The sequence below is a fragment of the Maniola jurtina genome, chromosome 11, assembly GCF_905333055.1.
Source record: "Maniola jurtina chromosome 11, ilManJurt1.1, whole genome shotgun sequence".
NCBI classification, from domain to species: domain Eukaryota; kingdom Metazoa; phylum Arthropoda; class Insecta; order Lepidoptera; family Nymphalidae; genus Maniola; species Maniola jurtina.
Window position 1 is genome coordinate 3,869,260 of NC_060039.1, and position 27,108 is coordinate 3,896,367.

Here is a 27,108-nt window from a genome sequence, read left to right on the forward strand (position 1 = left end):
TCTTAGAATGTCCGTTCTCGTAATGCCTTTTCGCCACTTTTCTCAGAATTTTCTTTATAGTAAAATCGTTTTCTTAATCATTTCTTTCTGATCTACTGTAGCTTAATTTTGACACTGAGGGGTCTGTTTTTGCCTCCAAATCCCAGAACTCTAAAAACAGTTCGCGACAACAATAGAACTAATGAAAAAAAGTGCAAACTGTGAACAAAACTTGAGCCCATTGACGGACCGATTCGATGGCAGAATACCGACGGGCAGAAAAATACAATACGCTAAAATGTTACGGATGATTGGACTTCCAAAAGTTGTGTAACGATGCGACGGGGAAAGAACTATTTCTATGTTCGAGTTTACAAGAAATAAAATCGAATAAAATATATTTGTAGTGCAATGGAAGTGCAAACTTAAAGAGCACTAGTATATTAACTTGTTCCTAGGATCTCCATTAGTATGTAGATAAGTACGTAGGTATATTCTCAACTTTTGCTATTTTATTCAAGCATGCAAATCTGTGGATGCAACATCGAGCAACTACCTATCTATCTTAAGTTTAAGACTATCAGCTTGCTATTCAAGCAAACTACTTACCCGTTTATTGATGAGACCTGGCTTCCCGTAGTTGGAAATTGAGACAAATAAATACCTGATACCTACTTTAGATGCTTTATATACAGTTTCATTAGTTTTGTGAATAAACATAGCAATTAGATAATGTTTCGTTTGCAGCAATCAAGGAATACGTCTATAAAGAAGGAACATTCTATTCGTTTAGATATCTAAGTATATCTAAGTGTATGCATTTTAACTTACTTTTAACTATATCTAAGGATTAAATATTTAAGTATGTAATTTATTTCAGTTTAAGTTACTTTTATCAAATCTGCACTGAATAATGAAAATGAAGCTAAGGTAACAAGTTATTATGTCGAAACAGGCGGTGGTTAGTGCGGTTAGTTAGCCGGTGCCGTTTACGTAGAATGCGCGTGTCCGTAGACGCAGGCGCAGCTATGCATAATCGTAATTGACATCGAAGAAATAGTTCAACAACTGACGAAATAGACTTATTATTCTTGTTTGACATCGATACAATTCAATTAAAAGGATTTAAACTGAACAATATCTTCGAGAAACATAAAGTAAATAGAATTCGACGTTAACAAGTTGAAAAATTGTGACATGAAGTGTTAGAAAGATTGAAAAGCGTTGATCGAAATTCAAAATGTCGAGCATCCCTTTGGTTCGTCGCGCGATTGCTGGGGCAGCTTTGGCCCACACATCTGCAGCCAACGATGTGGTGCCGTTGGACATGAGTCCAGATGAAGGCAACCAATGGACCCCTGCGGCTTTGGAAAGAGCCGGCTCAACTTTGAAAGCCCTAAATCGCATGGCGAAAAGACCACCCGTGCACATACTTTTTGAAGATGTTGGATTCACTGTCAGTTCGGGAAAAGGTAAGAAATTTAAAACGATATTAAAAACTTCAAGGATAGGTCTGTACTTTGATCGTTAGGGTTGTTACGATGCTTTGTGATGAGACAGGCGTATTTACCCATCTCTGAATAGTCTCTTATTTATCATACTTAGGTAACTAAGTATGTACTTAAAAATATTAAGTTTGTGGTTTTATGTTCAAGTGGCAATATTCTGACGAATGAAGGTAGGTTCACGTCATTTTATTGACATTTCGATTATTACTATCGACTTAGCTATAACTTAGGAGAGTACCTTCAAAATATGAGTTAATAGTTTGACTTTTGAGGTATGATGCATCCTATAGAAATAGATGGAGAGCATTTGAAGGGTATACGGGCAAACCATGGAATGTCACATAAAACCCGAAAATGAAATAGGGAAGTATGGTAAGAGGTAGGTAGATTTTCCAGCAGATTTGGTACTAACCAAAGAGACTAGAAACCATGGCATTAGGAATCAGCTTAGCCGCTAAAATCATTCGTATCTAGTACCTCATTTCATTAATTTTTCGAAATTCTCTAAAGATGTAAAACTGGGAATATAAAAGAGGAACATCGTGTTCGTTGTATCAACTTGGAATATTCCCTGTTGATATACCTATACAGGATGTTTGGTAATTAGTATATAAAGACGACACGTACCCATGCTACTTTGATCTGATAAATACAATGCTGAGGTGTAATTACGAAATATCCATACAAAATTAAAAAAAAAAAAAATGTCAAAGTTTTCATGACCCTAACTTGCCCTAACTTGGCCATCTTTAGATAGGCCGAAGCCAACGATCTCAGTGAGTTAGGGCACGTTAAGGTCATGAAAACTTGGACATTAAAAAAAAATTAAAATTTTGGATGGAAATTTTTATAATTTTATTTCGTCATTTTACTTCAGCATTGTATTTATCAGATCAAAGTAGCATGGGTACGTGTCGTCATTATATACTAATTACCAAACATCCTGTATAGATTATGTTGGATTATAAAGTTTATAATATTAAAACAATGGTTTTGGTCAACGGACTTGAAACGGAATAAAATATCCATGATTATAATATTTTTATTCCTTTTTAATGTCGTAAGCAACGCAATTGAATAAATTCTGACACGATATTATTGTTCTTTTATCAATAATTAGGCAATAAAAATGCTGATGTTAATTACTTATTATATTTTGTTATTATAATAATTATACATACAAACATACAATTATAATATGAATATCTAGGTAATTACTAGTAGATAGTTACTTTGACAGTGCAAGTAGATAGACACACATGGTTTTCTAGTTTTTACATTTCAAGTGCTAATTACTGGCATAGTCAAACAGTTTTAAAACTTAAAGCCAGCCTTATCTAATTACTGTATAAACGGCCCGCTACTAAGCACGGGTCTCTTTTTAGATTGAGAAGGACTTAGGCCTTAATCCACCACGCTGGACAAGAGCGGTTTGGAAGACTGCACAGAACTATGGAGACTCAGGCATGTAGGTTTCCTCACGATGTTAAGATTCCCCGTTAAAGCAAGCACAGTCCTACCCGTCACTCCGGAAATTTAAAGGTTCCCGGAATCAAAATTCCAAGTTAGCTGAACGTGTAAAATATGACTTACTTAATAGGCATAGATAACAGGAACTCAGTGGTACTTAATAGGTATGAGTACATACGAGTACACTCGCGTTAGCTCAAAAAGAACTTAGCGATAAATTGACATAAATGGATATTTTAAGTGTTAAGTGTGGCTCACTTACTATTTGCTTATCAGTTAAGTACCTACGTTTTCTGGTACTTAACGGTTTTGATGATAGTACAACGCACCCTTTTAGGGTTCCGTACGTCCGTACGTCTGAATAATAAAAACCGAAATAGTGAGTTTGTCTGTCGGTTCGTCTGTCACAACCAATTTGGTCTAAATCTACTCGACCAACTAAATTGAGATTTTATACACAAAGAATAAGAGTATGAATTTCTATGAAACAATCATAAATGAATTATTGTGATGCCTATATTTGGGGGGTAAAATTAATAATATAATATATTAGAAAGCTTTGCCGTGCGACATATCAAATGATAGGGCTCATTCTCTCAAGTTACACAGAAATTACTGAGACTAAAATTTTGAAAAAATACAGAAAATAGTTCCTGATTATAAAACTTGAACTTACATATTCATTGTACGGAACCCTCTCCACGCGAGTTCAACTTGCACTTGTCCAGTTTTTTGAACTAAGTATCCATAAGGTGGTACTTACATATTTAAAACTCCAATAAAAATAACAGAGAGGTCATTCAAACTACAAGTAGATAGATACATGTTAATAAAATGACACACTTTATACCTAAAGGTAAACAATTTGAAATTCAAATAAGTTATTAACCTTATTGATATAAATATTCCAATAATACATTACTACCTACAAATCAATTAAAGAAGCGATTGATCTTAATAGCTTATTAATAATGTCATTTTTAGGGTTCCGTACGCGTTATTACTAAGCCTCCGCTGTCCGTTCGTCTGTCTGTCAGCCGGCTGTATCTCGTGAACGTTAATAGGTAGAGAGTTGAAATTTTTGCAGACTGTGTATTTCCATTGCCGCTATAACAACAAATAATAAATATTTCAATAGGTATAGCCGCCATAAAAACCAAGATAAAATTTAAAAGTGTTATTTCTTGTAAGATGGTACGGAACCATTCCTGAGCTAGTCCGACTCGCACTTGACCTTTTTGTTTGTATCATTTGATTCGAACCTTGACTTACCTTGAGTCGGGTAAGTTTTTGATCTTAAGGCCACCCACGAACTCAGCGAATGATGGATCGACTATCATTAAATGTAACCGAGTCGCCTAGTAGTTTTTATTATTTAGATTAGTAATTTAAGTTATATTTAAGTCTTATTATTTAGATTAGATAGTTAACTTATGTTAACCTTTGTCTGCAATCTCACCTGGTGGTAAGTGATGATATAGTCAAAGATGTATGCGGGCTAACTTGAAAGGGAAGGGGTAAGGCAGTTTCATTACACCCATCTTATCACAGCGCTCACCACTGTACCTGCGAGGTCGATCATAATAGTGTTATTTACAATGGTTATTAAACATAAAAGCTGTTCTAAAATCTAACATATTCTATAGAAATTAACAAAATTAAAGTGTCTGTCCATAGAATTAATGAATTTAAAATAACTGCCTTTTTTTAATTCTTATTAATGAGAAATTAAGGGGCTAATATTATGTATAACGAAAATATATTTAGCAAAAATTTATTCACTAAGTATAATTGAAGAATAGATTTTTTCACTCTTGATGAAATCGGTTGCAAAAATTAATTAATACAAATACCTACTACGTTTAAAAGGAGTGCTAGATGACTGAATTACCTACGTAATGTACCATAAGAAATATTTTATACCTACTTTAAGTTATTCATCATAATAAATTTAAATTTATTGAAATATTAATCTAACGACAACAAATTTAATATTCACTTAATAAATCAAACTTGAACAAAACTTAGTTATGATTGAGTTATATCCATTCATATTTATTGAGTGCTAATAATATTTTATTAAGTGTTTGTTTATTATAAGAAATCAATAAATAAACTGCGAATATTCCCGAATATTCTATGTCAATATTTCCTTAGGTACCTACCTATATTTATACCTACCCACCATCGCCGATTAAAAAAAAAAAAGATTCTTTATTAATTTAGAGTGGATATTTTTTAAATACAGAAATACATCTATGTCACCCGGACCTATACAACGAATCAATTGACACCTCATTTATCTAAATCGGCCCAGTAGTTTAGGCGCTACGGTGGAACACACATAATCTGAATACAAACATACATACATACGTATAGACTGCTAAACTCATAACCCTTCCTTTTGGCTTTGCCGCAGTCGGGTAAAAACCTAGCTATAAGGCAGTGAGTTAGTGATGATTAGCTTGCGAATGCATTCAGTAAGGGATTATTAATTATACCTAGATACCACCTATACAGCCTACATAAAAAAACAAAGCCAAGGTTTATCAACATGTTCAAATAACCATGACCTAGGTTTATAATGATGGGGTGATGTACAGTTTATGGACGATACACAGAAAACAATTAAGAAGATCATTATTTTACATTGGGATGACAATTTCGTATCTTTACAACATACTATTATTGTATTTATTTTCAAAATCTTTTTACTTATGATTATTTTCATTTTGTAGGATGTAGGTTCGCGTCTTAAAAATATTATGTGTGCCGTACGTATAATGAGTTATATTACTAAGTAGGTGGTTTTTATTATATCTTTAGTTTAGGCATTCTAAACGATGCAGAAATGGCAGGTAAAAAAATGTTATTTCATCTTCTATATTATCATGTCTTGATATGTCGCAGTGAAATGGTAAAAACCGGGATTTGATCAAATTCTTCCAGATGGTTAAATAACAACTCGAGTTGGTCATTTCACAACAAATCTAATGATGATAATAAAATACTGAGCATAGTTTATGAAATGTAACGACGGACCGGAGTGACCGACTTTCTTATTCACAAAAATACTCTAGGGGTAGGATAGATAAGGCTGCGTGGGGTTGGGAAGTCGCACCTAGATGATCATGTCTCCATTTTTTTTTCTCTCTCGTCTGGCTTTACAAAAATTAGCCAATGTCAAGTTTGTAGTTATTTGTAACAAGTTAGTTAAACTATACAAGTATGGACCCCGTCTGTGCCGGCGCTCGCCGACATACGTACGGCACCCCCTTAGCTAGTGCTTTCCAGTCAGTTTTAACAAAAAAAAAACACTCCAAAAAGGTAGAGCACGCCCGCCAGCTAACGCCAACACAGACGAAGTCCTGTCTCCATTTCTATTGCTTACAATTTTGACCAATGCTGAACCTGGAAGAACGTCATAATAATAAAATTATGAGGTAATAATTGCCGTTTAGGTTCTAGTTGTGCACTCGGATGATTTGCATTGTATGAAAGCTGCTGGTCCATTATCTACATCCATGCAAAAAATCAGTGTGCCTAGATAATATTATTATTATGTCTCCATTTCTATTGTTTACAAAGTTGACCAATGATGAACCTTGAAGAACGTCATAAATTATGAGATAATAATTGCCGTTTAGGTTCTAGTTGTACCTACTCGGATGATTTGCATTGTATGAAAGCTGCTGGTCATGAACGGCATACTTGGCATTGATCTGCTGTGCCAGATTGCTTGAGAATTGGAGTAATCATATTCAAACACTTAAGGCTGAAAACACACGGTCTGTCTAATTCTGTTATACACAATCTAAACAGCTAAATTGACAGGTGTAAATCTAGTGCTTTCTCTCTTTGCAGGGAGGATTATGAAAGGGATAGTAATATGTTTTAATTGAGTGATTGTGGACAAAAATAGAATTAGCCACAATATGGAAACGTAGCACGAGTAACGTTTTCAACGTGATAGGTTCTTCATCATCGTCATCATTACAGCCTGCGGACCTCCACTGTTGTACATAGGCCTTTCCCAAAGAGTGCTACCACACTTAGTCCTTGCATTTAGAGGCTTTACATTTTCTTATCGATAGTTTCCACTTGACTATTATATATATTCATAAATTTCAAATTCAAATTCAAATGCAAAATATTTTTATTCAATTAGACTTTTACAAGTTCTTTTGAATCGTCAAAAGCATCTACCACTGGTTCGGAATGCCTTTCCTACCGAGAAGAACCAGCAAGAAACTCGGCGGTTGCTCTTTTCAAAGATTTGATATACAATATTATGCCATAAGAATGAATTACAAAGCTAAATAAGACATACTAACTTTATTTCAATTTACGGCTTATACGTACAGAGTCGTACCTAAATGAAAATACACTTTTCCACACATCACAATAATTATAGTAGCTATGGGCTTGAATAGCTATTAGATATTTGTGCCTACTTATTTCTTTTTTTTATGCAGTTTTTACCTTTAATGCTCTGAAAGCAGATTAAATGAACGACGCAATCTTACATTCTTCCACAATTTCCAAAATATCTGAATTCAGATAGAAATACTACATATTATCAGTAAATATTCCAGAGCGATTAAATTAAGAAGATGCCTTAACTGACTCGTTTAGGTAGATATAGGCACTGCTTTGTACCTATTAGACGACAAGCTAAAATAGAAGCCTTTGATAGTCAAAGACAGACAACCGCACAAACTTGCCTTAGTAGATATTCCGATCGGGATCCTTTGTATAAATACTTGGTGCAAGTACCTAATACTTGACCAACATATATACCAGACAAAGGCGAGGTACAGTTTAGTACGAAGACATCTAATATACCTTACTCTAGTTTAATAAACTAGCAGACCTGACAGACGTTGTCCTGTCCAAATTTTCAAAATCCAATTTCGAAATTCAAAATATGCAGTATGGGACGAATTCCAGCCCGCTGGACCGATGACCTGTAGAAGGTAGCGGGGAGCGGGGGGATGAGGAAGGCGGAGGACCGTGTTTGGTGGCGAGCTCTTGGAAAGGCCTATGTCCAGCAGTGGACGCGTATAGGCTGATGGAATGGAATGGAATGTGCATTCATTCAGAAGTTATGAGGTTTTCACGGACGAATGGCCGCCAGACGGACGGACGAACGGACAAATACAGATCCACGCAAGCTACCTTGCTTCGATTGATGATATTATGTTTTTTTTTTGTATTTATCAGTATATATTCATATCGTAGTTTTTTTTTTGTATACCATGGTGCCGTCTATGGTGTGTGTCTATTGATCTTTTGAACTAAATACCATCTACATACATACAAAGTATGTATATTTTATTATAGTAGGTACTTGGCTACTAGGGGTTTATTTGTGTTTCTCAAGCAGCCCATCAGAAATGGGGGCACCTTTCCACATATAACTAATGAACAAAGTTTCTCCATTCAACCACCTCTTTTAAGCGATATTGTTTAACTTTGCAGGCCTACCGCGGCTTATGACTATACTCGTACATACTTGGTTATTAATGCTTCCAAACAAATAGTTAATTTTTTAACACCGTTTTTAGAAAGTTAATAGAACATACTCGTAGCTCTAACTTTCACAAATACTTAGGCACTTTATTTTATTATTATTTCTGAGCACAACAACCACCAACCGTCCAAAAAACCATACGCTTACGATGGCTTTAGATTGTAGACTTAGATATAGACTTTTAAAAACGCAGGTATTTTTCGGGTAGTTTTTTTTTATGATATCTTATCAGTAATCATCAGTACTATCACCTGTCTTCATTTTGGTAGCGTTCTGGTTACAACCTTTTTAAAATCTTTGTGGTATTCTTCAAAATCATATTTAAAAAGTTTCTCAGACCATTATAACCCTCTGAAAATTGGCTATCTCATACAGCTACAAAGTACGTATCACAAGAGCAATGATAGCTGTCAGAAATATAGGAAGGAGCCACTGTCCGTCAAGACCCCGCTCATGAAAGCTTTCATGCGAATTCAATTTCCTCCATGATTTTCATGTTTCCGTTCTATCTGAAACCTTGAATGAACCAAACAAACCAAGAAGCGGCGTGGACAGTGTTCAACGCGGGTCCTTTGACATTTTGTAATACAATTTCTAGACAATTTCATTTCACGTACAGAAGTTGTTGGACATCAGTGGAGGGGATGTACTCGTATCTGCACAAGGGTATATGATATACTAGACGATACCCGCGACTTCGTCCGTGTGGATTTAGGTTTCTATAAATTTCGATTTTGCGGGATAAAAAGTAGCTTATGTGTTAATCCAACGTATAATCTATCTCCATTTCGAATTTCAGCCAAATCTGTCCAGTACTTTTTGCGTGAAAGAGTAACAATAAGAGTAACGAACATACACACATACACACAAACTTTCGCCTTTATAATATTAGTGTAGATTATTAATTGTAATGACTAAAGCTCGAGCTACAGCCTTCAAAACGAAAGTTTGAAGTAATGAACCAATGCGCGCCGGAAAAGATTCCCCCGTTGGCGCTGTTCCTCTCTTGGAATAACATTAAATCGATAAACCGTCTACTGCGCAAGTAGAAGGTCAGCTATTTTTACGTGAAACGAAAAGTTTGTACGAACAAACATGTAACAAACGATGCGTTTCCTTTGTGTTGTTAGTGATTATTGTTTATTTCTCAACTTCAAATAACTCGCTCTCTGGTGACTGAGGGAATCCTCTAATGTTTCAAAATGGTTTCCATTCAAAAGAGCAAACTATAATAACAATTTTCGACTGAATTGGAAACCTGTGTAATTCATACCCAAATCGGGTAAGGAAAAGTTCTCCTTCCAGTGGTTATCATCTTACAATAACCATGCTAAGTTCTTCTTTGTAAAAGGAAACGCTTTTGCAAAGAGAAAATCAGAAGGTAGGTACTCGTACCTCAGTGACCACAACAAAAACTTGCCACAGTCTTCACACGATAAAACTTCTACATACAACATCATTCGTCAATTTAAAAAAAACTCAAACTCAAAATCATTTATTTAACAAGTGTAAATTAAAAATTTATAATACCCCCGAAAAGTAAAGGTTACAGTAACTAGAAAAGAAATGATAACTTTCAAGCAGCTGAACCGATTTTCTTGGATTATAGATGAGAACACTCTCGATCAACCCACCTTTAAACAAAAAAAAAACAGATACACAGATACACACGTCAATCTTATAACACCCCTCTTTTGGGTCGGGGGTTAAAAATAGGTACTATTGTACACCTTTTGATGGTCAGAATTGTTAGTTTGTAAGATGAATAGTGGTGATAATTAATTACGTAAACTTAAAACTAAAGCTACGAGGGTTCCAAACGCGCCCAGGTCTGAGAAGGTTTCAATTTTAAAAATGTCATTTAAAGCAAATAATAATATAATTTGTGTGCTAAGTATCATCATTATAAATGAAGATATTATGAAAGTAATAATAAATATTATATCCGTAACCAGTCAATGCCTCAGTGACTTTTATGCAATCTAAATGATAATGAGGCACTTAGTTTCACGCAAGTCTAATTTATTATTTACGATGTTCGCATTATTATATTTTAATTAATTTAAAGAGTCCATACGTTGAAAGAAGCGTATTAAAGGCCCATATTTTAAACTGCAACTATATAAGTAGGTAGATTAACTTAAATATTTCAATAATATGTACTTTTTGGGTAGGTATCTAACCTAAGTAAATCAACGAAAAAAGAGCTATCCAAATTATTATGAAAGTATGTATGAAAATATAGAAACATGATTGTATACAATTTTTCGATAGAAAAAAAAAACTGAAAGTTTTTTTTAATTATAATCTGAAACGGTAGGTAAATAATTTTTCTGTAGTTTTCTTACTAGGTACATCTGCATATGGATTCTTACAATAATTATTGTAATTACAATTATATCCAAAGTCATCTCGAAATTCTGTTTTTGATTTATCGTGCAAAATGTTGGAAAAAATACCCGAGTACGGAACCCTCAGTGCGCGAGTCTGACTTGTACTTGACCGGTTTTTTTAAAAAAATAACGTGTTATTTCTTGTACAGGTAGCATGGAACCCTTCATGTGCGCACACATTGATACCTACGTTTTTAGGAGTCGTTGACATTGAGATTACAATAGGTACGTCATCAACTCATCACACAACGCTGAAGTCACGTGTGGTGTTTCCATTTCGGTGTCAAAGGGCACAAAGGTGCAAGGTTAAATTCACGTTAAATTATTCCGAAACCAAGTAACGTCGGATGTGAATTCACTTGTCGTTATGTTTTTAATTTGTTAGTGTTCCGTAGGTACCTAAAAAGAATACAAGGCAAAGTTCAATAATTACCTACCTATTATACAAATCGTTACAATTTAAATAGTAGGTACATTTTAAAACTCGCTATACATTGTAAACGAAAAATAATTACTTAGTATCTATCAAGTTATACTTAAAACACATAACTTAATATTTAATTGTGATATTATGCCCGAGGTATAATCACCCTGGCGTGACGATCACATCACGTCACAATAATTGACAAGTTGCAGAGGAATTTGCCATTAATTTGCTTTGTAAATAAGATTAAATATTATATTTTAAATAGCTCCAGCTTAGATATACTCGTATTACAATAACATGTCTGGTATTCGTGCATGTAACATCGCAGGCAAAAATTTTAATTACTTATTGATTTGCCCTGGCTTCGCACGTTTCCGAGATTCCTGCTGGTTCTTCTCGGTAGGAACTTCATTCCGACCCAGCGGTAAATTATTTTGACAATTCAAAAGCACTTATTAAAGTCTACTTGAATAAAAATCTATTCTATTCTATACTATTCTATTCTATTTAACTGGCATTGGGTCTGTCGGCTTCCTATCCGTGGGCTCGATTACCTACCTCTAATTTTTAGGGTTCCGTACCTCAAAAGGAAAAACAGAATCCTTAGAGGATCACTTTGTTGTCCGCCTGTCTGTCTGAAAACCTAAAGGGTATACTTCCCGTTAACCTAGAACCATGAAATAAATCTGAAAATCGTGAATTTCTGGTTACATCACAGAAAAAATAATTAAAATGTGTTTTAATTTTCAAAGTAATATAACTTATACCAAGTGTATCATATGAAAGGACTTTACTTGTACAGTCTAAAACTGATTTTTATTTATTTTTAAGCATAATAGTTTTTGATTTATTGTGCAAAATGTCGGAAAAAAATACCCGAATACGGAACCCTCGGTGCGCGAGTCTGACTCGCACTTGGACTCGCACTTATTCGGAGTTGTGTGCGTTTTAAGTATGACGTCTTTTTTAAAATTATATCGATAATTTAAAATGGTTAGCAAACTTAAAACTAACAGCGGATATGGATTTTACGAATTTTGGAAGACCCTCTATTTAATTAATTCCTAAGAAATAATTTATTTTTGACATAATATGCATCATCCCAATTATAATATCAAGTTAGGTTATCTAAAGTTGTACACTTAGTACTTTTGTCTAGCACTTTTAAAAATAAAAGCAACTTGTTTTCACCATTTCCTTATCAGATTTCAGAATCACTTCGCAAAACTACATTGAATTCCGCCAAACTTTAGGACTAATAATACACTTAAAAATATTTGCAACGGTAAAGATAAATTAAACAACAAACAAAAATCCGGCATTTATAAACTCGAATGCTCAGACTGCAAAGCCACATATATCGGTCAAACGGGTCGTAAATTTGAAACACGTTACAAAGAACATTTAGCCGCGGTTAGGAACAACCAACCCCAAAAATCACATTTTGCTAAACATCTCCTAGATAGTGGACACAAATTATCATCCGACCATTCATATAAAATCCTACACACTTGCGATAAAGGTCTTCGATTGAGCATGTTCGAACAATTAGAAATAATAAAACATAATAATAATAATCAATTTAAATTACTCAATGAACAAGTTAATGTTTCAAATTCACCGTTGCTTCGTTTGTTTGGAAGGGGTAGACTGGAGGGGGGCGGGGGTAGTACAGGGGGTGAGGGGGGTAATGGGCGGGGCAACAGTTGTGGGACTAAATAACAGTATATAATACCGCGCATTTGATTAGAACGTCACTTGACAATACAGCATTGTAAAGTCAAAATCTCCTGAGGATGCTCCGGTGTCGGGGCGAAACGTGCGTCGAGAGTAGTGGAAAAGTCTTGTGTGGTGTTGCATGTGAATGGTGGTGGCAGTGCTTGCTTGGGAACTTGGCTTTATTGCTTGGCTTGGTTGGGGAGGTAAGCGGTGCTTAGCTTGTAACTGCATGTTTGACCATACAGATTTATCCTGTTGGCGGATTATAGCAAAATAATTTTTAACTGTTTCTTGCTAAACTAACAATGTGTTCCCCAGTTGTTGATCATTGGAAACTGTTCATTCTCTTCGATATTATCTTCAATGCAAGTTACACTTGAGTTGGTAAAGTTTTCAACAATTGCTCTTTTGACTTCAAATTTTGCAGTATCAATTGTTGCTGTTGAACGTTTCTTCTGATATCTTAAGATAATAAAAGGATAAAGTAAGTTCTATTTCTGTTGAAACTTCGGACCTTATCGACTTACAGAACATACTCGTACATACATACTTACCTACGATTATATTATAGTTTTAATTTTATAGCTGAGTAACAAACCGCCCCGGCTTCTCACGGGTAGCTTATTTCGTAGGAATCTAATTTTTTTTTAAATGAACATAAAATATAGCCTGTGTCACTCAACAATACTGTAGTTTTCCACTGGTGAAAGAACTCTCAAAATCGGACCAGTAGTTCCAGAAATTACCTACTTCCTACAAACAAACTTACTTTTACTTATATTAACAGGGCTCTCTCCGTCACTCGTTTCATACAATCGTAGTTCCAATTTCGTTTGAATATTAAGTAACCAAAGTCCATGAAATTTTGCAGACATATTCTAGAGTTTTTAAGACCGCGTAACGTTGAAACCGAATATTTTAACAGAAATCTGGAAAATCACAGACTAAGATATTAGTTTCTAAAATATGTCTGCAAAATTTCATGGACTTTGGTTGCTTAATATTCAAATGAAATTGGAACTACGATTGTATGAAACGAGTGACGGAGAGAGCCCTCTTAAGTATCTATAGATATAGCCAGGTGCTTATGTTATTTGTTTTTCTTTCTACACTGCTGGTTTTCCGTGGGTATTTTTAAGTAGCTATACCATCTATGATGAGATGGTATAGATACCTAGAAGATGGTATAGAATGGTGACGCCACAGTTTAACATTGTACTTAATTATAACAATTAATGCAACACGTAGGTACAGAAAATATATGTGACCTTTCCGTGTCACCCGTCTCCTTTTATATTCGCTTACTTTATATTTTTTACAGCACAGCTAAAATAATAAGTACAAGACAGTCTTAATGCTAACAAATATCCTGGCCTAATCCTGTTGTTAACTTTGAGTACAGAACATTAAAAATTGAATCAAGCCTTTAAGTAATGTTCTCAGTAACAGCATGCTCCCGCTAGCTGTACAGAATGAAGGGAAAACCTTGTTTCCTTCAGCTAAACAGCGATTGTATTCTAGGCTAGACTCGAGTATCTAGGTAGGTACGTAGCCGCCAGTAGATAGATACCTATACGTGATTTTTAACCCCCGACCCAAAAAGAGGGGTGTTATAAGTTTGACGTGTGTACTGTCTGTGGCATCGTAGCTCCTAAACTAATGAACCGATTTTAATTCATTTTTTTTTATTGATCGAGAGTGTTCTTAGCTATAATCCAAGAAAATCGGTTCAGCGGTTTGAAAGTTAGGTATTAGGTCTTTTCTAGTCACTGTAACCTTCACCTGTGGGGGGTATTATATTTTAATTTACACTTATTTTCAAATTTTAGTTTCAAACTACATAGACAACTAACTAACTTTCTTAGATTGTGGCACAGCGGAGTACGAAATAGCATAAATTGAAATCGTCAGATATAGGATATGTAACACCCACAGAACTTTCTTAAATCTGTGGTAACACCAGTTCACAGCCGATAATTTTCTTTCTAACCGACTTCCAAAAAAGAGGTGGTTCTCAATTCGGCCCGTTTTTTTAACACCGGCTTTTTGTGAGCTATACGTTTCTACCTATATAACAGCCGTACACCGAGATAATAATATTATAGGTATTATAAAGTGTACCGTTTCTAATTTTTGAGTAAGTATGGAACTCCAAAAATTATTGTATCAAGCCTTTTATTAAACGTTAATAAATAATGTTCTCAGCATGCTCCCGCTAAGCGCAGAGACGCCGCGATAAGTTATGTGATTATAATCGGACGGGAACTCATGATTCACGTAAAGCTTGTTTACGACGTCGTGACGTTAACATCTACGTGTTTATGGTTTAATTCAATTATATTCTATTGTTCATTGTGAATACAAATCACAAATCTAAAATACAAGTTTTCGGTGGTCTTTAGGGATCCGAGCCTCTAAGAGCCAGTTCCCACTTGTCGTCTGTCGGACCCGGATTTTAATCGGATGTTCCAGTGGCAGAACATTTTATATGAAACTATTCACACTTATCTGAAACCAATTTTGTGTCAAAATGTTCTGCCACTGGAACATCCGATTAAAATCCGGGTCCGACAGCCGACAAGTGGGAACGGGCTGTAAGCTGTCGCATAATACTTATTCGAAATCAGTACGTTTGATCGCGCATTCGTACAAGTAAAATTCGCGCGAACTTGCGATGATCGCGAATTCGCGTTGTATTAGGACAACGCCTAAAGGAACCCTTCTAGGATCACTTCGTCGTCTACCTTTCTGTCGTGTCGGTTAAGACCCGTCAAGAGAATCAAAACCCCGTTGACTTTTTTACACGAAAGCTTTTTTAAAGCGTGCAAATAGAACAAATTAATGTATTCCCAAGTAAGTATCTGTTCACTCGTAAAAAAGCGTTGAATTTGGCAGGTAGCAATGTCCTATAGCACATGTAAAGGAAATAATCCAAAAACCGTGAATTTGCGGTTACATCATAAAACATTAAAGATTTGTGTTCCCGGTAAAATATAATTAGTTTACTAAATCTCATCAAGATGGTTCTGTCCGTCATTAAGTTGCAAATTTTTACTATACTAGTTCTAGATTTCTTGTACGATGGTGCGGAACCTTTCGTCCGACTCGCACTTGGCCGTTTTTTTTTAAATAAGTTCTTGTTATTGGTATTAAATTGCTGACCTTTTCACCAGTAAAAAGACAATAAAACTACAACAATAATAACATATCGGTGCTCTGTAAGCATCAAGGAAATAAAAACATACCCTTGGAATTGACTGATGACTCCTTCTATAATTGCTTTTGAATTTCTTCCTTTGGTAAAATTGGCTTGAAAGCTTTTCCTGCTACGACCAGTGAAGTGCTATAATTATAGCATTTATTATGGCTTTAATATTAATATATAAATTCTTAACATAATTAGTTGATGCTAAGAGAATAGAGATTCATACGTCTTCCTTGTCTATAGAAAGGAGTTTCTCTTTTTAGGGTTCCGTCTCTCCAGAGTAAAAATTGGAACCTTATAATATCACTTGGTTGTCTGTCTGTCTGTCAGTCAAGATTTATCAATGGAATCAAAACCTACAGGGTATTTGCCCTTGACCCAGTATTATGAAATTTCGAAGGTAGCAATGCCTTACAGCACAAGCAAAGGGAAAAATTCTAAAACCGAGCATTTGTGGTTACATCACAAAAAATTCAAAAATATTTCATGTGCGACGCGATGGTATGGACTGGTTTTGTAAAATTGACTCAAAAAGCTCTTCCTGCTATAACCAGTCAAGTGCTATAATTATAGGGTTGATTATATAAATTTTTAACATAATTGGTTGATGCTGTGAGATTCATATCTCTTCCTTGTCTTTAGAAATGAATTTCTCTTTTTTACCTTTATTAACTTGTTGGTATTTACTTCACCTACGATTTAGTCGACTACTACCTCTTTTGCATTCCGAACCAGGGTATACCTATGATTTGACGATTCAAAATAATAATAACTATTATTATAACATAGACATCCGCTAATGAAACATTTTTGAAAATTCAGAGGGGTAAATAGGGTTGGAAATGTGTGTGTCCCACGCAGCCGAAGTCGTGAGCGTAAGCAAGTTTATCATATTAGTATGGATTTATACCTATAGCTTGCAAAATGAAGACGCATTAGTGCCATGTAGATTCCGGGTTGCAGATGGTTGGTTATTAGAATATAAAAACCTCAACTTTAATGTACGGTTGCGTAAAATGAATAGTAATCTACGTTGCAAACTGTCAGCTAGTCATTACGGCCTTTCGCAGTGTTTAAAACGTGCCTCCGGTTTTTAGTTATCGTAGGTACGTACATTCCATGACATAAATACGTGCACGTTACTCAGCTTATAATTTCGCAAATAATTTGGTACTAAAGGTCCCTTTAGGCTCTACCGACTAAGGTAACTTGCAAGTTGCAACATTTCCTAATCTCTCACTAACCATAGTCCATAGCCAAGGATATGTATCCACTTGACTCTTAGTTTCTGCCCGGCTAGCATGGGCAGTAGATAAAAATTATATCCCCGATTATATCCACTGATTTCTATGACATCAGTGGATATAATCGGGGGATATAATTTTTATCTACTGCCCATGCTAGCCGGGCTGATTAGGTTTGGGAAATGTAAAAAAGACTAGCTGATTCGTTCCGGATCCACTTGGGTGATATTTTTAAAAATCGTTTCTTTGTAGAGGTGTTCGTTTATTAGGAAATATACATGCGAAATTTAAATTTTGCAACGTTTCCTAATCTATCACTAACCATAGCCAAGGATTTATTTCCACTTCACTCTTGCTTTCACACCTTTCAAACAAAAAAAAACTAAATTAAAATCGGGTCATTAGTTTAGGAGCTACGATGCCACAGACAGATACACAGATACACACGTCAAACTTATAACACCCCTCTTTTTGGGTCGGGGGTTAAAAACCCTTTATTTCAATACATAATCAACTATACCTGCATGTATCGGCATATTATGTCAAAATTATTACAAGTACAAAGTCAATGTCAGTATATTGAGCCTTGAGATTACATAATAATTTATACCTGCCCAAAGGCGTTGACATCTTATTATGCCAATAACCATTAATTTAATTTAAATGACACTAATACCTACCGATGTTACGTTAGATACATTTATTATGTAAACATATAAATAAAAAGTTCAATATTATGTTATTTTGACGACATTTTGACGATTATAAAACGTAAAACGATTTTAAACGTCTCGTAATTTTTTTATGAGTTTAGGTTAGTTTAGTTTGATACCAAAATATCTATTTAAAAAAATACAAAATAGGTAATTTAAATTGATCTAGATATCCTGTAGAAGATATACTCGTAATTTCTAAATTATTATTATTAAAGCGTTGTTTACTTAAAATTGTATTTGTTTAATATAGGATAACTATAATAATATCATAGCTATCCCATGTTTAATGCTTTTTAACTAAAAATATTTCCAAAAAACCAACTGATAAAATGCCACTATGTAAGACCAAAGTTAAACTGAACTATTTAAAGTTAGTTTCGAAAAGATATTGAAGCTATTTAAAAAAAACTGCTAAGTCTTTGTAATTCCTTAACTTAGGACTTTGAACACCATGAGCTTAAGTGTGTATTTAGGTATAAATGTATGCACTTAGTTCAATGATCTCTACAAAATACATGTTTCTGTCATTGACCACAATTTATCGAAGTCTTACGAAAGATCAAGCTTAAGTAGTATCAACTTCCTATTAAGGTAACAGTGGCTTGCCTTCTAGGATTTTACTAACTAGAAGCAGTTTCACGGCTAGGATTCTGCAAATAATAATAATATATATATGAAAGCGATGATAGCCTAGTGGTTAGGACGTCAGCCTTCTATTGGGGGAGTCAGGGTTCGATTTTGGCCACGCACCTCTAACTTTTAGCTCGTTCACACAGGCTGCGTAAGCGTTGCGTTAGCATAGACGTAGCGCGTACCATAGCGTTGTAATGTATGGAACTGTATGAATCATCATACCGTTTGCGTAAAACGTGGACATATGCGTAACCCAGTGTGTTAGGGGTTTACGCGCGTCACTACGCACGTGTCACGTGTACGCAATTGGTGTGAATCGGCCTTTAGGAGTAATGTGCGTTTTAGGCAATTAAATTTAACTTGCTAACACGGTGAAGGAAAACATCGTGAGGAAAACTTGCATGCCGACTTCTGCATTATGTTAGAGTGAGGGAACTCTCGGTACGATATATCTATACTAATAAATAAAATTGGAGTGTCTGTCTGTAATATCAAAATAACTACCTCATGTTAAGCTCATAGGGTTATTTGAACGATACCTTAACTGAATCACACGTTTTTAAAATTTTTGTCTGTCTGTCTGTCTGTCTGTCTGTTTGAAAAGGCTAATCTTCGGAACGGCTGAACCGATTTTGACGGGATTTTCACAGACAAGTAGAGAATTGACCAGGGAGTAACATAGGCTACTTTTTTAACCGACTTTCAAAAAGGGAGTTGTGTTTTTCTACCTCTGTACACCGAAATCTCCGAGATTTCTGAACCGATTTGCGTCATTTCTTTTTTAATCGATAGAGGAACTTTGCGACATTGTTTCGTAAAAAATTTGGATTCCAACTCCTCAATCCTGATGCTGCAGGGGATCTGACCAATCCACGCGGGCGAAGCTGCGGGCATCAGCTAGTCAAATATATAGGTGGCGTGAAATCATAGAGAAATAGGGCTATATTTAGGGCTACTTGCTTCAAATGTCATAGAGATAGTTTCATCTAAGTCTAATGTTTGGACTCTTGCCAGTGACGTCGAAGCCTAACTGCCATACCTAAACTGTGCTAGCAGTTAAAATGGACTTTTCCACTCAGATTTTGAAAAATCCTTTGCGAGCTAGTGAGCTGATAAAGTTTTTCACATGTGAGGCCTTTGTAAATATGGCCAACAAAGGAATGGTCAACAATTAATGATTTAATGTTTGAACTATCGTATCGTATTGTATCGTAAAAATTAATATGATGCTAGGAGTGCTTTAGCACCCGTATTTAACACAACGATGTTAATAGTAGACTTCGCGGGAAAAGTTGCGGATATGAGTCGAATAGAGTAAATTATTTATCTAATATTTAGAATATGATAATTTGTAAAGTTAACACGTCTCCGTCGCGTCATAGGCTGCATTATCCTACTTACCTACCAACGGACTGGCTGACAGGCTGTGACTCCACTCGAGTGCATTTTTTTAAATCCTTTATGAGTAGGGTTGTGGGTCTATTTTTACCCGACTATGGCAAAGCCAAAAGGGAGGTTATGATATGGTTATGGTATGTTTGTTTGTATTTATGTGTGTTTCACCGTAGCGCCTAAACTACTGACCTGATTTTGAAAAATGAGCAATTGATTCGTTATTACGATCCGGGTGACATATAGGCTACATTTTATACGAAGAAAATCCACCTGACGGATGTTACATCTAAAAAATTCTGCTACCTTTACTTTTTTAAACACAATTGTTGAGTTTTGCCTGTTTAGAATTTCATAATATACCTATTTGATTAATATAAAAGACACATAAAACTACATGTAAAGAAGTCGCGGCAGATAACTTATTGATACACCTACCTAAAAAGCAAAGATCATGATATATCATACCTTTTTTAGGGTTCCATACCCGATACGTATTTTTTGTACGTCAGTGGAACCCTTCGTGTGTGAATCCTACTCGCACTTGGCCGATTTTTTATTGCGATTGTCATTGATTACAAATAGGAAAATTAAATAATAAGTATGTATTTGGTTTCGTACGCAAGGAATTGAATAAAATTTACATAAATACCGCAAGTCTTATTAGCGGTAAACCGTAAAGTAAATATTATGTTCATTCGATTCCCTCAATACCGACATCGCAAATTCTTTCAATTTTTTGTTTAATGATTTTGTTAAATTATTCAACTTGGTTCAATTTGCGTAATATCTAAAAATATGTAAAGGAAAAGATGACTGACTGACTGATTGACTGATCTATCGACTCACACCTCAAACTAGTGGACGGATCGGGCTGAAATTAGGTATTCAGATAGCTATTATGACGCAGACATCCACTAAGAAAGGATTTTTGAAAATTCTAACCCGAAAGCGGTGAAATAGGAGTTTGAAAACGTAGTCCATGGGGACGAATTCGCGGGCTTAAGCTAGTTATTTGTACAAGGAATCATGAGCTTAAATGATCCGCTTAAACAGATAAATCTGTAATTAGGTATGGTGTAACATACAGAATGCGATTTGCAACACCCGCCCTGCACTGCTAAACATATGGAAAAAGCAAGTCACCAAGCAAACATTAGGTAGGTACGCACCGCCGTAAAACTGTGCCACTACCATACAATACCACACAAATCCTCCAAAATGCAGTATCATATTTCACTCAGACACCGGAGCATCCTCAGAAAATGTAGATTTTAGAATGCACAATTAAATGCAAAATGATGAAGATATTTAATAAATAATTAAGTACTAAACATCTTTTGCAGAGAAAAATAGTTTTCATTGTTTTTTTTTTTTTTTTTAATAGGCGGAAGGGACCTCCGATGTGGCGGTCGGAGACTTTATGGGACTGGTAAGGGGTTCTGTCTGAGTGTAGTTTAAGGCTAAAATGGTTAAAACTTAAGAAGTATTAAGTATTTAAGTTTATGTCTATAATGTAATGTGAATAAGTATAGTTAGATAAATTTACCTACTAAGAATAGATTAAGAGATCTTTCCGATATCATTTTATAAAAAAAAATACGTCTTTCGCTCTATATCTCAGACTTTTCTTATAAATGAAGATTAAACAAAAAACTTTTTCCAATTTTCATTACCGCTTGGGAAAGAATACAGACTAAACTGACATCAGTTGAAAAATAAAATTAACTATAGAGATGTTTACTCGCGATAAAACTAATAACAGAATTTTCTTGATGAAAGTTTTCCCCGTCTACGAAAAACATGTTAGCACCTTACGCGAAGTTCGTCATCGTACAACGTTGTTTTGTTTTTGTGAGACTCTAAAGTTACAAACTTTTGAGTCGAAAAGTCAATTAAAATAAAATTTTGTAAAACACGCGCAGAATTGTGAGTCTTCTCCTATTTGGAAGTCATAGGTATTTTTATAAAATCTTTAGAAGAACGTAACTGTTGAAAATTTACAGGTCAGACCGAATCGACACTAGTCTCTATCTAAATGGATAGTTGAACGTGATAAAAATATAATAATTTAATCACACTAATATTATAAAGGCGAAAGTTTGTATGTGTGTGTGTGTGTGTGTGTGTGTGTGTGTGTGTGTGTGTGTGTGTGTGTGTGTGTGTGTGTGTGTGTGTGTGTGTGTGTGTGTATGTTTGTTACTCCTTCACGCAAAAACTACTGGCCGGATTTGGCTGAAATTTGGAATGGAGATAGATAATATCCTGGATTAGCACATAGGCTACTTTTTATCCCGGAAAATCAAAGAGTTCCCACGGGATTTCAAAAAACCTAAATCCACGCGGGCGAAGTCGCGGACATCGGCTAGTGAAATATAAGTTTTAAAGTTTATTTTGTTCTTACACATTATAACATACTTTATAATAGTTCGAAAACTCTGATATTCTTTCTATTTCAGTATGAGCAAGTTCGGCAAATTGAGTTTTATATAATATACTCGTATACAAGCAATTTGTTGATGATTATTATAATAATACTTGAATGAAGCCCGGAAATAGCTGGTTCAAGTCAAATGCACACAATTGCTTTGTGATTTCACAGAGATTTATGTAGTTTCGTGCTGTTAATGCGGACTGCACACAATCAAATATACCTAACGTCCTATTTGCATAAAGCTTGAAGGCTTGATCATGCAAACTTGTTCATGTGGAGATATTGTGTTTACATGACAAGCAAATTATTATATTGGACGAACTACCGATTATATCAGGTCTCAAGTCATCAGGTAATATAATTCTAAAATAGACAATAGGTATAATATTATAATATACTTGATGCTTTGTGACAGCCATATTATTATCATTAGATATTTGTATTCAAAACTTTATTAAGATATGCACTTGTACCTTCGCCGACGAGGAAACGAGGGCCTATTTTCTCGTTCTGCGCTTCAAACTGCGCGATTTGACAAGGAATCCTATATAGACCACATCTCGACCTGTCGCGTACTATGGGTAATATTTTTTTAAGCCATGACACATAAATATCTACCGGAGATTAACTTGATGCCTTGAATTTGGACTGTTTTTATCCATTGAAATTTTATTTTACGCACTTTCAACACTTTCAATTTTTTTATGCTTCTGCTAAAATCCTATTGGGGAAAGCTTTGTGAACAAAATTGGCTGTGAAAAGTCCGTTTCAAAGTACCAGCACCTCGTTTTGTATGGTAAAATTAATAAAACCGCACGTGGATGTTCGCGAGTTAAAAAATACGGTATGCAAGGTAGAACGTGGCAATGCAATCACAGTATGAAAAAAGGAAACCCGTAGGTACGTTCATTGTTTGTGAATTATTCCAAAAAGTCCGAAAAGTTAGGACGAATCACTCATACCAAGTAGGTTTTTTGCAGGAGATTCAAAAAATCTAAAAGGTAGTTCTATAATATTGGTTAATATGTCCAAATATTGAATCTAATAATATTTTTTAAACAAAGAGATAAAAATAAAATAAATAAAATACATTTATTTCAGGTCAGGGACCCATACAAGCCGATTTCAAATCATATAATAATATGCTGTCCCATAGAATTGAAATATATCCCATACATGTATGAAGTTGGACTATGCCATCGTCCAAAAATCTCCAGAAATCTGTGTACCTGCCTCCCAAAAATATGAAAACCTTCTTTTCATGAAATGAATAAATAATGAGCCATATTATACATTAATTTATAATGGAGCCCAAGTCTTAGACAAAAATACAAAAAGGTTACCACATTCTTTGTTCCCAAATGAATACTAATTTTAATTTGGTTAACAAAGAAGTGCTAAAAATTGAGATAAATCCGCAGCTCACTTTGGTGTTCCTACACCATTTTAGGGGTCCTTAGTAAAACGAGGAATGCCCATACTTTTGTCCAGTCTGTCTGTCGAAAAGTCAAAATTCAAATTATTTATTCAAAGTAGGCTATTGTACTCTTTTTGATAGTTAGAATCTTTAGATTTGTAAGATGATAATATTATAGTGGTGATAATTGTTTACGTATATTTAAAACTAAAACTACAAGAGTTCCAAACGCGCTTCTTTAAAATTTGGTAGATTATGAATGAAGATAATGAATAAATATAATTTTTAAGAAAAAAAAACTACCTATCGCCTAATGCCCTTACGATACAAAAACTGTCAAATTTTATAGCAACTAGCTTGACTATGGAACCCTTTTATATGTTTTAACACGCACTTTACTAGTTTTTATAAATACAAATTTTCCGAACTTCAATTGAAGGCAACGTTACGTAAATGTTTTCCTTAATCATTAGTTTAAGCGCACAAACTAATATTGACCTTCTATTTTAAAGGTAAATATTTAATTTAAACAAAACTAATTCATAACAACTAATCCAAAGTTCGAAGTTTTAAGCGCCGTTCGAGAAAGGATCGAGGTTATTTATGTTAAAGTGATTTATATTTGTGTGAAAGGGAGCTAAAACTTCGAGTAAACGAAAAACTTTCATTATTTCTGTTGTACCTACATAACATCTTAGACCCCCTCAGACCCTGGTAACGACAAACGAGCCGCCATTTTTTTGAATCACGCTTTGTCAAAAGGTGTGTAAATGCCGCATCTATGTAGTCTGTATGACTATTCACTATGCATGTGAAACACACAGAAGCGTACGAATTAATCTTTATAACCAATCTGGAATTTTATAACAACTTTCTATAAAATAATTGTTTATTAAAAAAGTGTTAATTGTACAATTTTCGTTTTGTAAGTGATTTGTAACTTGTACCTACTTAAGTAATCTAAAAGAAAAGGAGATTGACTGACTGTCTGACGAATCTATCAACGTACAGTTCAAAGTACTGGACGAATTAGGCAGAAAATTTGCATGCAGACAGCTATCATGACATGGACATCTGTTTAAAAAGGATTTTTGAAAATTCAACCCCTAATAGCTCGTTCACACAGGCTGCGTAAGTGTAGACGTAGCGAGTACCATTGCGTTGTAATGTATGGAACTGTATGAAACATGGCATACCGCTTGTGCAAAGCGTGGACGTATGCGTAACCCGGTGTGTTAGGGGTTTACGCGCATCACTACGCACGTGTCACGTGTACGCAATTGGTGTGAATCGGCCTTAAAGGGGTAAAATATGGGTTTGAAATTTGCTTACCTAGGCCGTGCGTACAAAGTTGCGGGCACAAGCTAGTGTCTTCTTATATATGAAAGGAACAATAGCAACGTCCATTAAAATAATAGACGTAGTTAAGACACAGGTTAAATCTATTAAGTTATAGAATATAATCTTAAGACGAGGTTTCCTGCGTTAAGGATATGAATAGGTTAATTATTACACTAACGTTTTACACGCAATGCAAATAACTTGACACTAAGCCGGATTTGCGTAAACAAAATGTACAAGCTAAGTAAATAACTTAAATTGGGTACGTTATAAGTATACCAGCACTAAACTTATTTAATAAAAAAAAATCAAAAGAAAAATAAAACCGACTTCAAATAAAACAAACACTAAAAAGTAAAAAATAATTTTTGTTTTTACACGTGTAATGAATGTATGAAGCCGGGCGAGCACACTTGGATTTCTAGTTTCTTTTATTATGCTTTCGGTTTATCGGTTTTATTTATTTTTTTGGAAATTTTTTATTTCACAATTTTTAGTGAACCCACTGTACGTCAAAATAAGGAATGTTAAGAAGAAAAAGAATGTTTAATAGAATGCTGCATTCTACTAGTTGGACATAAAAACCAGTAGGTTAAAATAAATTTAAAAAACTTGGTGTAAAATTATCGTGCACATCTCATATTGACATACAGTATAAATTATGATGTATGTAAAAATATCAATAGATATAAATAGCTAGGTGTGTTTTAGGAATTTTAATAATAATAAAATCAATCAAGAGAACGTGTGATTTTGAAGAAAAAAAAAAACAGGAAAACGAGTGCCACTAATTTGATGTTAATAGTTTGAGGTCATTAATTAAATAATGGATGAAGTCGTTTATATTGCATCAAGCGGACATTGGAACGCGCCGGAACAAAATACTTCAATTAACATATTTTTTGGGGTTTACTTATCAATCTTGTTTAGGGTCTGACCACACTGGGAAATTGTGAGCGTGTTTTAAACGAAACGATATTTTGTTAACGTGCTTACTTGTCGCGTACTTGTGACCTAGACCTAAATACATACAAAATAATATTATGTGTTTTTTTAACTGGGATAGTATGGGGAAATTTAAAATCATAGAAGATACAGGGAAACTGTCTGAGGAAACTTAAGCTCTTTTTTTGTGAAAACAGTTTTGTCAATTTTTCGGTTAAGTACGTTACGCATGCATGTATGTTAAGCGCGTACCGCGTAGCGCGTCACTGTCGCGCGTCGCGGCTGGAGAGAATATCGTGCGGGGCGCTGCCGCGACGCGCAGTTCAGTTCAAGTGCGTGGGCACCTTTAGATTTCTAGTTTCTTTTATTATGCTCGCTCTTTTTGAAGTCGGTTAAAAATAGAGTGCCGCAGGCTGCCTAAAAATCAATGATTTTTTTTTTATTACTCGTCGACTGAGTTTTATGTAAGGATCATTTCATTGTATCGAAAGAAAAAATCGGGACAGCAACCGTTGATCAATTGTAATTTTATAAACGCGGTAGGTACGTACAGTCGGCAACGTAAACTAGAAAATTGAACTGTTTTATGGACTAACTAAGTATAATAAGTATGTAAGTCTCGGTATGTAAGTCTAAGTATAGTAAGTATCAGTGCGTCGACTATTGAAATGTTGTTGAATCCCACTACTAGCTTTCACTATCGCTCATTCACACGGATATGTGTTATGCACCCGCCTTGTTACGACCATGCA

The 27,108-nt window shown here is 34.9% G+C and overlaps 1 protein-coding gene across 2 annotated transcripts in view; it reads left to right on the forward strand.

Annotated features, from left to right (window-relative positions):
• The first annotated feature begins 938 nt into the window (after nucleotides 1–938).
• Nucleotides 939–27,108, forward strand: part of LOC123869688 (ATP-binding cassette sub-family G member 1-like) — a 76,636-nt gene continuing 50,466 nt past the window's right edge. For both annotated transcript variants that reach the window (XR_006796947.1, XM_045912678.1), the window contains exon 1: nucleotides 939–1,451. Coding sequence is in view for 1 of the 2 variants with exons in the window: in XM_045912678.1 (XP_045768634.1) it covers nucleotides 1,220–1,451 (232 nt within the window). In the remaining variant the exon portion in view is untranslated. The remainder of the gene's footprint in view (nucleotides 1,452–27,108) is intronic.